The sequence below is a fragment of the Leptidea sinapis genome, chromosome 17, assembly GCF_905404315.1.
Source record: "Leptidea sinapis chromosome 17, ilLepSina1.1, whole genome shotgun sequence".
Taxonomy (NCBI): domain Eukaryota; kingdom Metazoa; phylum Arthropoda; class Insecta; order Lepidoptera; family Pieridae; genus Leptidea; species Leptidea sinapis.
Genome location: NC_066281.1, coordinates 4,867,654 through 4,884,236, shown reverse-complemented (window position 1 = coordinate 4,884,236; position 16,583 = coordinate 4,867,654). Strand labels below are relative to the sequence as shown.

At 36.0% G+C, this 16,583-nt stretch overlaps 1 protein-coding gene across 1 annotated transcript in view; it reads left to right on the top strand.

Annotated features, from left to right (window-relative positions):
- The first annotated feature begins 11,365 nt into the window (after positions 1 to 11,365).
- LOC126969217 (transcription factor Sp3-like) overlaps positions 11,366 to 16,583 on the top strand; it is a 38,968-nt gene continuing 33,750 nt past the window's right edge. Inside the window, exons 1-5 of the mRNA XM_050814553.1 lie at positions 11,366 to 11,504; positions 13,420 to 13,612; positions 13,760 to 14,016; positions 14,824 to 14,898; positions 15,973 to 16,092. Of these exons, the coding sequence (XP_050670510.1) occupies positions 11,445 to 11,504; positions 13,420 to 13,612; positions 13,760 to 14,016; positions 14,824 to 14,898; positions 15,973 to 16,092 (705 nt within the window). The 5' untranslated portion in view covers positions 11,366 to 11,444. The remainder of the gene's footprint in view (positions 11,505 to 13,419; positions 13,613 to 13,759; positions 14,017 to 14,823; positions 14,899 to 15,972; positions 16,093 to 16,583) is intronic.

Here is a 16,583-nt window from a genome sequence, read left to right as displayed (position 1 = left end):
TATCACCGTACGAACTGAACTTACCTATATAGTTTTGTGGGACATTGTAGACAAAGATAAATAAATAAACAAAACTTAGATCAAGGCTTGGTCTCCGCTGCGCTCTAACTAGATACCGCACTACCTAAGAACAATAGCTTTTTAATTACGGCAACTATTAGATGTTTGTTTAGCATTTTGACACTCAATGGTATCTTTCAAATTTTGTAACATATGCATCGTGTTATTTTACATTGAAATTAATATAATACAAAATACTTACTGATGATGATATGTGATCCCAGTGTTTTTCTTATTTCTTGTAGTATTATTTTTACAAAGTTTTACTACGCAACCCGGAAAACTTTGCCCTGTACTTTCCCCGGGGCGTAAAAAGAATAGGGCAGTCCCAGGCCCATGGGTATCGTAAGAGGCGACTAAGGGCTTTTTAGAAGTGGGAGAGTCAAGCTGCCATCTTATGACGTCAGCACAATCGGGCCAGACTCGTCCGGGTTAATTACCACACTCGCACAGAATACCGGCGTGAAGTAGCGGCCTAGTGCCGCTATTTTTCGGCATAGGTTAGTGTCGAGGACCGCGTCCGCATCTATGCGTGTCGGTAGGTCCCATAGTGGTAACGCAGAAACCGATCATCTCATAGGCTGCGTTCAAGCGGCAATTGACGACGTGCTTGCACAGATTCTCTCCGCTGAAATCATAGTCTTGGGTGATTTCAACGGGCACAATGCCGAATGGCTTGGATCACGCACCACAGACTACGCAGGGCGATCTGTGCAAAATTTTGCATTGGCGTATGGTCTGTCCCAATTGGTTGAGTCGCCAACGCGGCTCCCGGATGTGGATAGCCACATGAACACGCAAGTTCTGGTCGTTGTCGAAAGCTGCTCTCGATAACTTCAACCAGCCGTCCCTGCCGCCGTTGCACATGAGAATTGACACCCTGGCCCATACGGCAAAAGAGAAAGCTGATCTCCTTTGCGCTCTTTTTGCCTCCAACTCGACTCTTGACGAAAAACACCGCCGACCATCCCGCGGTGTCAGAGCTGAAGTACAGTTAAGACAGAAAACTGCAAGCGAGCTCTGTTTTCGTTGGACGTCAGGAAGTCGAGCGGGCTGGATGGCATTTCTCCAATCGTGCTTAGAACGTGTGCCCCTGAGTTGACGCCGGTGCTAACGCGTTTATTCCGGCACTCTTATTCCAAAGGCGTAGTCCCTGACTCATGGAAGTCAGCCACTGTCCACCCGATCCAAAAAAAGGAGACAGATCGGATCCGGCAAACTACAGGCTTATTGCTATTAACACCCTGCTCTCCAAATTCATGGAAAGCATAATCAGCCGCCAGCTCTTGGTATATCTAGAAGGTCACCAGTTGATCAACGACCGACAGTACGGCTTTCGCCATGGTCGGTCGGCAGGAGATCTTATGGTATACCTAACACATAGATGGGCGGCGGCTATTGAAAGCAAGGGGGAAGGCCTGGCAGTTAGTCTGGATATAGCGAAGGCCTTTGATCGTGTATGGCACAAGGCGCTCCTCTCAAAACTTCCATCATTTGGGCTTCCCGAGAGCTTGTGCAAGTGGACCTCCAGCTTCCTCACTGGGCGCAGCATACAGGTCGTTGTGCCCAAGCGTATGTGCTATCTCCCACGCTGTTTCTTCTGCATATCAATGATATGTTGGAGACCTCCAACATACATTGCTATGCAGACGACAGCACTGGTGATGCCGTATACACGGGCCATGCAGGTGTCTCTCGGAAAATCGTCGACCAGTGCCGGGAGAAACTTGTGTCTTCTATCGAATCCTCTCTCGAGAAGGTCGCGGAATGGGGTAAATTAAACCTTGTCCAATTTAACCCCCAGAAGACTCAAGTTTGCGCATTTACCACTAAAAAAACCCCATTTGTCGTATCACCGCTCTTCGACAACACTTCCCTTAAAGCCTCGCCTAGTATCGGAATACTGGGTCTCGAAATCTCGAGCGATTGCCAATTTCTTGGCCATGGAGGGCAAGAGGCGAAGAAGCTGGGCGTCATCAATAGAGCACGGCAATACTTCAAGCCGGCCCACATTCTAGCGTTCTACAAAGCGCAGGTCCGGCCACGCATGGAGTATTGCTGTCACCTCTGGTCTGGCGCACCCCAGAGCAGCTCGAATTGTCGGGGACCCAATGCTCTGCGTGTGTCTTCTACCGCATTTATCACGGGGAGTGCCACCGTAATCCACCTTCGCACGACACGCCACAAGTTAGGATATCATCCCCACCAACTGGATGTGTGGTGATCCTCCACAGTGCGGTTTTCAATGAGCTTTCTTCCTCGTACTACAACTTTGTGGAATGAGCTTCCTTGTGCGGTGTGTCCGGGACGATACGATATGGGTACCTTCAAAAAAGCGCGTACACCTTCCTTAAAGACCGGCAACGCTCTTGTGATTCCTCTGGTGTTGCAAGAAAATGTGGGCGGCGGTGATCACTTAACACCAGGTGACCCGTACGCTCGTTTGTTCTCCTATTCCATAAAAAAAATCTAACCAGTTCAGTAACGGAGTACCTACTGCAGATTCAACAAACACCTTTCAATCCTAGGCCTCAGAGATTGCAGAGCGTGTAGATTATGTAATAGTGCAAATGAAACTCCGTTAGGTAGACATCTTCTCTTAATGTGGTCCATTAAAACGTAGAAAAATACAATTACTCAACCACCTGAGATACGTCAGCTCACTCCTAAAGATATAATAAGATTCATGAAAAGATTCAATCTTAGCAGTGAGCTATAGTTAACAGTGGCTATCACAATTATTAGATCATATTGGTTTGCAGTGAAACATAACTGTACTGAACTGTACTAAAGCTTCTATAAAAACTATAACCATCACCATCAGAGCTTAATCCAATGGAAACTGAAACAAGAACTTCCTCCTCAAAGCGTCCATAATCCTCTCCTTCTCCTTCTCGCTTCTCCCTTCGATACACCTTCATTCTTCTGTTGTTACCTGTACATGATACAGTCAATTAAAGTGCCCATGTGCAAAATTAAGGCATGCATTTCGATGGTCTACTATCAATAAGCCATAAGCTCAGGTTTCAGGCTACGCTCCGTCAATCTCCTACTGGTAGAATCGCAGATAGGAAATCCTCAAACTTCTTAGGGTCGCTGCGGCACTTGAATAGAGTAGGTAAAATGCCGATATCTTAATAAACTGACACAATTTACCATTTATTTTACGAGTTCGTGACTCGATACACTATTAGAATCTGGACGGCGAGTAAGTACCTATACCACTCTCCCGATAAGGCCGTAATAATAATTCCGATAAACTTTATTGATAGCAGACAGCCTAAGATGCAATCATTCATTCATGACAATCGTAACGGCATGGGCAGCTACCGTGGGCGAATTTCAGTGTACAGAAAACGAACAGTGAGCTGTCGCCTTTGATGTTTGAGGAAAAGCTGACCCGGCATGACATGACGTACCTACTCCTCCGCACCTAGGGCTATCACAAGTTTTTTTTAATACTAATTAATATACTTAAAATACATATTCTTATTTAAGTACATAACTATGTATTGAAGTTCTTCATCGCAAGGAATACAAAATGGCATTTCTCAGACACAAATTGTGTTATAATTTTTTTCAATGAAAATAAGGGACGAGACGAGCACGACGTTCAGCTGATGGTAATTGATACGGCCTGCCCATTACAAGGTAGTGCCGCTCAGGATACTTGATAAAACTTAAATTCTGAGCGGCACTTCAATTATTGCGCTCGTCACCTTGAGACATAAGATGTTAAGTCTCATTTGCCCAGTACTTTCACTAGCTACGGCCCCCTTCAGACCGTAACACAGTAATATTTACACATAACTGCTTCACGGCAGAAATAGGCGACGTTGTGGTACCCATAATTTAGCCGGTATCAAGTGTAAAGGAGCCTCCCACTGGTAAATACTTACTTACTGGTTATATACTTGATATAAGGCCTTCATCTAGCAGTGGACGTGTTCCGACTGAAATGATGACGATGATATTGATATAATATAATGTAATAATAAATAAATTTCCAAATCATATAATAAAATTAAAACGGATAAATATTTACGGTTTCTAGATTTACTGAACATGTCATTTATGCCATCGTCCTTATTTGTATAAAAATCCTAATCCTAAAAATAATTTTAATAAAAATTATATTGGGAATCATGCACATGGATGGTCTTAAATTTGACTGAGTAGGCTGAAATGCTGAAACAGTTTGAACCAAAAGTTGTTTCCAGTAAAAGAAGTAAAAATCGACATCAGTTATGTTTCTAAGCGATGAATATAATTCACAAAATTATATGCGGGATGACACTCTCACAGGATGCTCACAGCGCAGGTAGTATGAAACATTTCAATTGCCCAAAAATTAAAGCAAACACGCGTTAGCCTTTAAAGTCGTGTCCCGAGCTCAAAGAACTAAGTTACTAACTAATTAGGGTGGCAGCAGCGTAAATGCAGCTCGGGCTCGCTTACCCGCGTATCACCCCTCTCACCTCTCTCACACGGTCACAGCGCACGATTGCCCTATCTAGACGGCTTCGTCGGACGACTGTCTGTTGATTTCTAGACTGTGGCTAGGCTCTAGGCTGTCACGGACGGAGTTTAATTAACAATCACACTCAGCTCAGCTCAGTGCTTAATTAAAAAAAAAACAATATTTATTCGATTAAAAAAAAATTGATAATTATATGCAAAAATTCCTGCGGAACAAACATTGAGGTCAATCTCTATTTAATTATTAATTAATGAAAATGGATGAAAATTTGTAAATTTTGAATTGAAATAAATTGTCTTACACAGACTACTAGTTATTTATTCGCATATTTTTATAGGTTTGAAACCTTATTTTGTTTTATTTAAAAGCTGCCTAAACAGTAGTATACCTAAGTACCGATAGGCTGTGACATCAAAAGAATTGAGGATTACAGTTAGCCTCTATTTTCAACAATGCGTGCACTATCACAAAGTGGCATACAAATCGCGAGTGTAAGACGGCACTTGTCACGCACATTAAAGTAATAAACCTGGCCTGTTTTCATCGGTTGTCTAGCAGCAAGAGGCTCTTTCTAAACTTATAAATTATCTAAGGTATATACCAATCTTATTATTACATTTCATCGGTTAGTCCTACAAGCGCGAGAAAACGATCTACATTATAATATCGTATAACACAAGCTATAGGTATTATATGTTACGGTTTTTTGACGAGAAGTTTATCATCATCACCTGATTTATATTAAAGATTTTAAATAGAACTTTAGTGAAATAATAATACATGTACCTATGTATAAAAATAGTAAAAATATTAAATAAAAATGAAGCACATCATTTTGATTACTCATCGGCTTTCCCGCACTTTTATCTGTTATGAAATGTCAAATGAAACGTCGACCAAAGAGAACATTCATTATCAATTAGTGATGTAGGTACTTTTATGTTATTACAACTAAGTATATTATAAGAATACATGGTAGGTGCGAGCATTTAACCCTAGACTAGGCGCGAAAGAAATAAAAAAAAATATTGTGCAGATAATATACTTAGGTAAATAAATAATGTGTAAGTAATATAAAGATAAAGCAAAAATATTATTATTTTATTTTCTAAATAAAAATTTAAACTATCGAAGTAACTATTTACCTTATTTTTAAGCTTCAGTTTAAAATATGCATTCAAAACAATGTGAAGGAAAACGTAAGGACGTAAGTACTTACTGCAGGGCGGTAGTTACGCCCCTAAGGGCCGATAACTAGCGGTGGGTGGTCGCTCTTCCGGGTTTACTACAAATTTTCTTATCATTAAATGATTATTAATTACATATAAGTATTTTGTGACAGCTGTGTATATTTTGAGATTTATTTCATATGTTTTTTAACAGTAGATTAGGATTAAGGCGCGTGTTTTAATTCAGCTAAAATAATATGTATGTATGTATTAATATTCGTCAATGGTTTTGTATGTGTACCTGCAATTTAACTAATAAAAAAAAATTAAATATTTAGGTACCTACATACTTGAAATTATGTAAGTGCAACTTAGGTACAGCTAATAAAAAATTAACTAAGTAAGTAACTTGGGTACTTTATACTTATTTAAATTACTTTAATGTTTTGTAGTACTTATTAGCGTGAAGAAAACATAGTTACCTAACTGCTTCTAATCACAAAAATCGTTCCAACATAGGTAACATCATCCTATGAGAAAAAATGTAACATAGTTGAGGTAGGTACTCAATAATTGATTTTAGCATAGAGTTGAGTTTTGTTATACCAATATTTTATTTGCAAATATAAAATATAGAACAATACAATATACTTGTTGCAGAATACAAAACAAAACTTAACTTTACAACAGGTGTTTCGATCAAGGCATAATGTACTTTAACATAACATATTAAAACATATTAACATAATTTAACAGTAATAGAGGTCATTATAGCTTTCTGTTATGCATGACCTTCATATGAGCGGGAAGCCCGACGAATATTCGAGGGTTGTTCAGTGTACACAACGAATATGATCGATTTGTTGCTGCTATAATTTAGTCGTATAATACTTTCGAAATAATATAGATAAGTAGTATAAGTAGTAGTTACTTCTTCTTGTTATAATAAGTACCTACTTAGAATTCACTTCTATCAAGAACATCTTGACTTGAGTGATCTTATAGATTTATTTTAAAGAACCAATTATAACAAATCAAATAATTCACTCTAAAAAATATTTTCCCGTATAAGCCGTGTACATTTTTAAGCAATGACCTTGAACTAACTGGCATCTCACTAACATGCGTTCTGTGGATATGAACTCCATAGGTTGTTGAAAGCATTGCGGTTTCTGAGTAAGTAGATACCTGTACAAAATACAAAATAATCCCTAAGTATTTTTTTCTCTCATGTACCTACGTACCTACTAAGTAGACTGACATATTTTAAAAAACTTCAATAAAATATAATATCAGCACAACTTATTAATAAAAAAACATTTTATCAGATCGAATAAGATGAGTCATCCGCTATTTAGATAAATCTGAGTATTGAAAGATATTAAAATTATTGTGATCTGTAAATATAAACACTTCAAGTAGATGCTTGCTTCAATATGGCAGACGATTTTAACAGAGTGCTTGCGTTTTTATGAGAGGAATGGATTAACGGTATTTGGATGTTTATTTGTTAGTTAATTACAGTAAATTTTGTATTTATTTACTAGTATTTGTTTAATAAGAATAAGAAGAATAAGAATAATTTATTACAGTATCATATTAGTTACATAGAATTACAAAATATCTGTTGCAAAGTATACGCTGGTTTAAAGACAGTAACTTTAATTTTACAAGTATTCTGGCTTCACTCTAGGATTCCCTGTATCGTGAGTTCCAGTATCTTCCCCTACAATAGTACAAAATAAAAATAAAATAAATTTGCGTGTATGTGTGTGTATGTATGGATGTGTGTGTATGTGTTTGTGCTAACTGCTAAGTAAGAAAAGAAAATTGCTAACGTTGGTATAATAATTTAAATTATTGTTTTTTAGTTTAGTACATTTTTAATTTTTTCTGTATCATTGTAATTTAAAACTTTTAACCAATTAAATATTACTTTTTTACAACTGCGTTTGGTCTTATCTATAGAACTCCTATTTTGTTTGTAATTATACAACTGTAACTGTTTACTGTACAGGTAAGGCCCCAGGAAATAATATGTTCTTGGAGCAAAGGAGGAAACACTCTTGGGCGATCCCATATTAGCGTCCTATGAGAAAATATGTCATGTTGTTTGTTTGTATTTAATTACTTACTTTAATATTGTAATTTACGCCATTTTATCAAGGTATAAAATAAATAAATAAATATTAACTTTAAAACTTTTTTAAACAGAACTTTAACTTTCTGGAATGTTCAATTATTATTGTAACGACACTGGATATGGTGAAATATTATGTTTAATGACTTGATAGTCAGAAAATGATCCTGTTAGGATTAGCCAAAAGTATGGCAGTGAAAAAAAAATAAGAGAGCTGTGATTGTCTATGACAAAAGTTTTCAAAACATAAAACAGTACCCACAACGCTATGATATTTCAAAAACTATAGTTTTTATTTCAAATGCTATTTCATTGGAGAAAAAGTATTAGGTGAGTTATAAGTACCTACGTGGTGTAATTGGATAACCAATAATTAACAAAAAAAGAAACGGAAAAATGTTTTTAGGAAAGATGTTACGGACAAATTTGACATAATCTATAGCGCAATAATGATACGTATTGATAGTTTTTTTTATGTAGTCATAGTATTGTAAATATAGTTGTAAGATTTTTTTTTGTATAAATTATATATAATCTATAGCAATGACTGATAGATTATGTCAAATTTGTACGTGACAACCTAAGGCCCATTGTGATAATTATTTAATTGCAATCATATTTCATGGACAATCTGATGACACGCTTTATTTCCGCACACGCCATTCTAATGTAGTGTTGGAGCTGTCTTAGCGTTACATCTTGACCAAGGACCTCTGAGTGTAATAATTAGTGTTATGTAACATCTCAAGAGCTAGGGCGTGTCGGGAGGGGGCGGGTGGTGTGGTCCGGCCCGCCCACGCCCGCTTCCGCTTCCGATAGTGGCAGCAGCAGGTCAGGATGTCCCTGTCTTAGCGTGCTTAGACTTTACTCACGTAAAACTTTGCTGAGTGTGACATAATCGTTGATTTTCTTTTTATAGTCATTTGAAAGCTGAAATTATACCGAGTATAAGCAAATACAGTCTAAAGTGAACCTCGCGTTTTATTACACTCAGCTAAGTTTTACGTAAGTAAAGTCTGAGCAAAGTCAAAGTACGTTCTATCTAGATCTCGCCCTGAAAGCCGAGGTTCATTAAACATTACATCATCAACAAGGATATCATCTGTTTTCATTTTACATAGAGTATCTACCTACTGGATGGTTTTATTCAATATGTTCCTAACTATGTGCCACATTGATATTAATTGTAGATATAATATTAATACCGTAGAGATCTCTATATTATATCCAATTTCAAACTTCTTACTGTGACTTCGGTGGATTTTTTTAGCAAATGTCAAGTTTAAGTAAGTAGACTACCAAGCTGTTGTGTTTTCTATTTCGCACTGCTATGATCGGTGCTAATATTGAACAAAGTTTATTCACTTATTATACCTAAGACAATTCACAATTCCTTCACAGGTGTTTTGAGTAGACGTATGTTGATTATCGATATGGCAGCATGGGATAGAATAATACGCGTGAAATTTTGTCTATATATGTGACGTGAGTCAGTGTGGCACCTGGATGTAGGGTTACCATTTAGTAGTTTGAAAAGTCCTGACATTTCGAAAAGTTAATCTGTTAAGTTACGTCTAAAGACTTATTTGATATAAGTTAATATGTAGTTTTAGTACCATTTTTCATCTAATCAAAAATGAATTCCGGACAAAATCGGACTAGAGTCTAAAAGTCCGAACATATCCGGATTAATCCGGATGGATGATAACCCTACCTGAATGTGACAGAACGAGATAAAAAGAATAAAGAATCATTTCAATTTTTATATTTTTTGTTACTATGGATTATTATTTGGTTAGCTACTCTCTAGTTGCCCGTGGTGATTACTTAATATCAGCTAATCAACTGACGACTTACGTCATCACGTATGATTGCCCTCCAACAATAATTATTCCAGAAAAATAAAAATAAAATAATAAGTTATAGTAGGTAACATATCATTGCCATAATAACAGGACGCATTAAGCAATAACTGGTTCCAAAAACTTGTTGCGTAAGTACAGTCCGTAATTTGTGACCTATTGTTCTATTCTTTTTGTTATACAATACGAATTTATTTTAGTTAATGGTAAGGGAAATTTCCTAAAATTTGATTTACTCATAAGATAAAGTGTGGAAAGATAAATAAAATAAGATCAAAGATAAAACAATTTCAATCTTATAGTATGGCTCAATATAAAAACAAGCATGAGTTCATTAACAATTATTAATGATTGTTCATCTTTATGAATACACAAAATATCGCGTCATTCAACTACCGCATGCCACGCCAAGGTACACCCATAATAGAGTTAGCGCTTATCAACGGACACAAAAACGCCAACGTTACTATTCAGGAATCGACTCTTTTGTAGTAGAAATATGAATCAAAATCCTTTAAAGTCATGTTGTCTACGTTTTACTTGGAATTGCGTGGTCCAAATAATTATATTGGTGTAAATTAAACTTTATGTCTTTACGTATAAAGATGAAAATGAATTGTGTATAAAATGATAATTAGACCCGATGTAGATGCTCTCGGGGCGGCTGCTCATTCGTGCATAATATGCTTGGGGCAAGCAACAGACGCCTGACAAAACGTACGACTTTCACTTTCAATTTTCTCAAACTATAATGGCAATGTAGTTGCCTCACTTAACAAATTAACTAAAAATGAGTTCTGAAGCTACCAATACCAAGCAAGTGGTAGTATAATTTTATTGATGTAATAGTATCTACTCTTGACCAGACGAGGGTCATTGAAATGACCGAGAGGCGACGGTTCACACACACGTAATATCGAGTTATACCTGCGATTGTTTTCATGGATTCAGAAAATAATAAATAAATTCTCCGTATCACCTTGGAAAATTACGTAACTACAATAATTTTATTTCCATGTTTCAAAACTTCTTTATATTTAAAGATAGTTGGTTGGTAGTAGGTAGTTACCTCTCCGTTAAAAACACATTAATAGTTAATAATGTAGTCATCTTCAAATTTATTGTTGTTGCATAGGAAGCCTTAACTGTAGTGGATACCTAACCACGATAAAACATCTTTTATCTTCAAACAAAAATTCCCTTGCTTAAAAGATGTATCACATGTGTGCATTTTTTGCCCGCCCAAGGAGGCCGCGGACGCGAGGTTATACACCCATTATTGCGTCCTTCCTACTTTCAATTATTATTATCGGGCGGCAGCGACCGCGCCGCACCCGCGACGGGGAGGAGAAGAGAGGCGCAGCTGCTGCCTACCAATAATCAAAACAACTCGTTGAAAGAGTGAGACGGAAACAAATGACATTAGAGACAAATTCGGTCTGGTTTCAACTTCTTTGCACGTGTGACTCTAAAAAATATACGCAAAACGATTGTTTTAATAACCTCACGTCACAGACAAAGGTTTAAAACACATCAAATTACTTTAAATCATACTTTTGGATTCAGTAAAACTTCATTGACGAATGCGATAGGAGGCGGATCTCCGAAAACACACGACGACGGTCGCACGCTTGCTTTCGTCAGTTCGTTCGCCGCGGCTTGGCGGCCGGTTGTGAGAATGGTGCGTTTCTTTGATGAACAAAGACAAATTGTTTTTAAGTTTAAGCTAGATAATGTCGTCTGAGTCTACAACAGTAAAGTTGGAGTACATTAGTGACGATAAAACAAGCAAGGTAAATAGTACAAAGTGAAAGGAGTCCTTATTATTGTGTAACAAACTGGACGCCAGTCGCAAGCAGCAGTCTCGTGTATCACTAAGTGCAGGGGGAGGGGCGGGGCGAATGCAGCCCCAGCCGTATCGGTCTCGCCAGGCCACACGCAGGAGGTTGTGACCGAGTTGTCAGCGACTCCCTTACTGAAAACTAATTTAGGAACGCTTGCAATAAAATGTAACTTTGAACTGATAAAGATTTCGATTATGTTTAAATATTAAATTACTATTTAGTGTGTAAACGCATTAACAACTACTAGGACTGCTAGCTAAAAAATTGTAACCTAAATCTGTATGTTAATTACCTTTCACCAAATTATAATACAGAATTAAAAGTATGTATTAATATAGGCACTAATATTAAATCGTCAAGATAATGCAAAGATGGTTTTCTGTTGTATGATCTATATGTATAATGTCACGCGATCTATGGTGGGTGGATCAAAGGGCGGCAGTGGCCTTGAAACTGACGACTCCCGGCTCCCGACACTTGTTAGGAAAAGGCGTGTCAAGTTGAATATCGCTGTTGCAAAACAAAACATATTTGAATTTACATTTTTTTTATTTTCCTGTTGCAATATAAATAAGTATTTATTAATGTCTATTAATTAAGCTTTGTGCTTTTTTAATTTATAAAAAGTACTAAAATAACATCAAACAAATACCTAACCACAATATTATAACAGCTTTTTCGTGTTTACTTGTATTCATTTAATGTAAGTATTAGCATAGTCAAAATGTGCATAGAAAATATTGTATACATTGATTTTTAAGGTCGAGTCACATCACTATTAAACCTATCATAAATCGTAGAGTTTTTGTTAAAATATTTTTAAAATTTAAATTTATTATTTGCTGATGGTTGACACTGACATACCTAATTATTAAAAATTCTTGTATGGCTCACCAATCACCGAACAAAAATTATTTTTTTACCTACTTTCTAAATGTTAAAAATGTTGAAAGTTCAATTTGTTAGTTCTTATATATGTTATGTTGTTATTTTGAATAGGTACCTACCTAACCTAGATGATAGATATGCTTAAACTAAAAGTTGAAGAGCAACAGTCAAAATGTTTGGAATATATTGTGTGATGACGATATTGGTGAAGTTTGAAATTATACTGAGGTTATAGGTAGGTGGTGAATGTTTACAAATACGTATATAAACCTAAGTAAGCTTTTCCAGTACTTACCTACTATTACCCGCGACTTAGTTCGTGTTGACTTAAATTGCTTAAGTCTAGAATAGAGTCTTGCCACAAATATAACATTAGTGTGTGTGACAAGATACGTCTTACACTCACGAACTGTTTTTCTTTGTGTTAGTGTGCGTGCATTGTTTAAAATAGACGTTAACTGTCAACCTCAATTTTTTTCGACGTTTTATAGTTTATCTACACATATAAAGGATTTAAGTCTAAAACTTATTTGTTTATTCCATCTATCTACATACATTTATGGTAATTTGTGTTTGTCAAGTTTCATTAAATTCCATTTAGCTGCTTTGATGTAATTGTGCAACAAACATACAAAACTTTTCAAAGTCCTCCAACTTATGGACTAGATTGTCTTTAAATTCTAAAGCTCTAGAATTTACTAGAAATTAGGCTCAGTTTAAAATTTGTTTGAATAATTTACAAATTTGAATTAACAAGTTTTAGCAAATTTCTTTTTAATGACTTAGGTTTTCACAATAATCAATCAAAATCCTAACTTTAGTTACTTTACTGCTATGAAGCCTATGGCTATAATTTCTTCATTTAAATGTTATGTATGTACTTGCTCGATGTAAAATATATAAGTACCAACATTTACACAATTTAAATTTAATGCAAAGTAGATTATTGTCTTAATATAAGTATAATATTTTATAGGAGGGTGGTGGAAGTCAATCCCCGTTGGCACTCTTGGCAGCGACTTGTAGTCGTCTCGGGCCCGCTAACATGGGGCCCGATCAACAACAAGACAAAGACCAGCAGCAACAGCAGCAGCAACAACAACAGCAGCAGCAACAACAACAACAACAACAACAACAGCAGCAGCAACAGCAACAACAACAACATTTTAGTAAGTAATTGAGGAAGCCAACAATCAAAACTGAGCTTCCTTTAATCCCTTAAGGCTAAATATATTTCGATTTATATTGTTGCATGGTATAAAAAATCTTAAATTTTTTATTTATTTCTTTTTGCAATAATCATTTTATGTTTGTAGGTCCACAACAGCAGCAGCAAGTCCAACAACAACAGCAACAACAACAACAGGCCCAGCAGCAACAACAAGTGCAGCAGCAGCAGCAAGTTCAACAACAACAGCAGGTTCAACAAGCTCAGCTTGTACAGCAACAGGGGGAGACAGTTACACTCGCTGCAATACAGCAACACTATCTGCAGCAGCAGCAACAGCAGCAACCACAGTTGAGGGTGATCAGCACTGCTGTTGTACAACAGCTCAGAGCGCAAGGGCTGTCGGTGAGTCAGGAAGGGTTAGGGTATAAACACTTAGTCATAGAAATGAAAAGCACATAGAAATGATAATTATTAACAATGGTTTATATTGATCAGCCCTTGCACTCTGAGCTGGTTAGCCGGAGTTGCCCTTGGGCTACCAAATTGCTTTAACATACCTCATTGCAACAAGGTGTTTGTAAGTATAGCATGCATTCATAACATTTGCATGATTAATTGGAAAGCAGCTTATAATTGTTGTTGTATAACTTATTGGTAAGTAGGTGGAACATCAACTTAACCAATAATACATATTAAGATTGGCCGTAAAATAGCTATTGTGAGTTTTAGCTTCATTATTAAGAGAAGAATCAATTTACATACTACTTTTTAATGATACAAGTTGATGAATTCATCATAAATGAGGAGGTTATTATAACTTTTGTAAATGTTTTTTTACTTTATGTAATTATATCAAAATCAAATCAAAATCAATTTGATTTTGATTTGATTTGTAATTATAAACTTAAGACATCTGTGCATAATTAGTTAATATTACATTTTTCTTGGACTTTTTTAATGTCTCAGCCAGCTATTTTAGTTTATGCTTTTATTGTTGATTTTTGCCTTGTGCTCTAGAAATGATTTATTAAATACAGGCTTACCAAATAATATATAACTGCTCTGTGCTCTGACCTGTATGTTATGTAGTATTGACTTCAATGTGATAGTAGATATTATTTCCAAAGCTGTATGTTTATTTGACAAGTATGTGGCATTAATGTGAAATTGTGTTATCCAATTGTTTAACTGATATTGTTTGTGTTACAGGGTAATGAACTATCGGCTGCTATTGTGAATGCGGCAAGCACAGTACCAAATGGTATACAAGTACAACAACCGCAGGTAAAACCATTTTCATTTGAAATTGTACAAGAAATATTTATTAAGATATTATAATTATAGAAATTAAGAGTGATTTTGTTATTATAACAATAAAGATGTTTATTTATTTATTTAATAAGTACAACCACATTACACATATTATCCTTACCAACTAGTTTTACATATTACAGGGTATTGTGTCTGATATGTATAACAATTACGGTGTACATAACTTTGCCAAATAACTATGAGATACTAATAATACTAAATAATTTTAAATAATTAATAACAATAATATTACTAAATTTTGAAATGCTCCCAAATCTTTTGCTTAAAACTATATAAAGAGTCATGAAACACATCCAACTCGATGCGACCATTTTTTAAATTATACTCCTCAAGAATGCGCTTCACCAGAGACTATAAGCCTAGATTTGATCTACAGGGCGGGGTATAGAACATTTTGGATAATTTAGCTCTCGGATACTTATAAGGGGCCTTAAGTGCAACGCGACTGAGCAGGTACTCACAATTTACTTTATGGTTAATAGTGTTGTAAAGAAAAACTATGTCATACATCACTCTCCTGTCTCTGAGTTTGACTTTGTTTATTTAAATTTAGCCAGTCGTTCCTCATAGGGTTGTCGATGCGAAAAACCATGAGAACAGAATGCTAAGTGACGCGTAAATGATCTTTGAATACTCTCAACTCGTTGTGATTGGTTTGCATAAAAAGGACACCATGCAACACTTGCATATTTGAGATGGCTGCGGATTATAATATTATTCACACCATCTGGATGTGTGGTGTTCCTCCACAGTGCTTTTTTCAAGGAACTTTCTTCCATGTACATCCAAGCTGTGGAATGAGCTTGTGACGTTTCTGGGACGATACAACATGGGTACACCTTTAAAAAAACACACACACACATTTCTTAAAGGCTGGCAACACTCCTGTGATTCCTCTGGTGTTGCAAGAGAATGGAGGTAGTGGTGATCACTTAACATAAGGTGACCTGCACACTCGTTTGTCCTCCTCTTCCATAAAAAAAATATAATTACCAATGATTTATGGCAGTGATAAATTGTTTTCAGGTAATATCTATGCAACAGCTTCAGTCACTCTTAGGCAGCGGAGTGGTCACAAGTAGCGATGGCACCACATACCAGAACGCTGCACAGCCACTACTACAGATTCATCCACAGATCTTACAGGTTAATATGCAAATTGTTTACTTTGTGTTCATACTGTATATTAGACTGGTCACTTTGTTGAAAGGCATTTATTTTCTCAAAATTGATTCCTTTCGAATTCTCTTTGATGTTATTTCTAATATACTAGATAATACCGCTTCGGAAATAAATGGCGCTCTGAGAGAGAAGAAGCGGCGCAAGACACTCTCCCAGCATTCTTTTTTTGCGCTCTTTTTAATATAATATACAATATTGTACTGTTATTGATATAAAATAATCATAATCTAGTCCTAGCCTGTCGGATCACTTAGATATTCAGCTGTGGAGTAGTATGATAGAGCCATTTTTAAATAAACTTTTCAATTTATTTATAGATAATGCCTGAACAGAGGCTGGGACTTTATTATAAAAGTGTATACATTTTCCCTTAAATATGTATAATTATTATTGCGATTTATTTGTAAAAAAGTTGAGGTAAAAATATTTTTTGTAGATATATTTTCGTTGCTCAT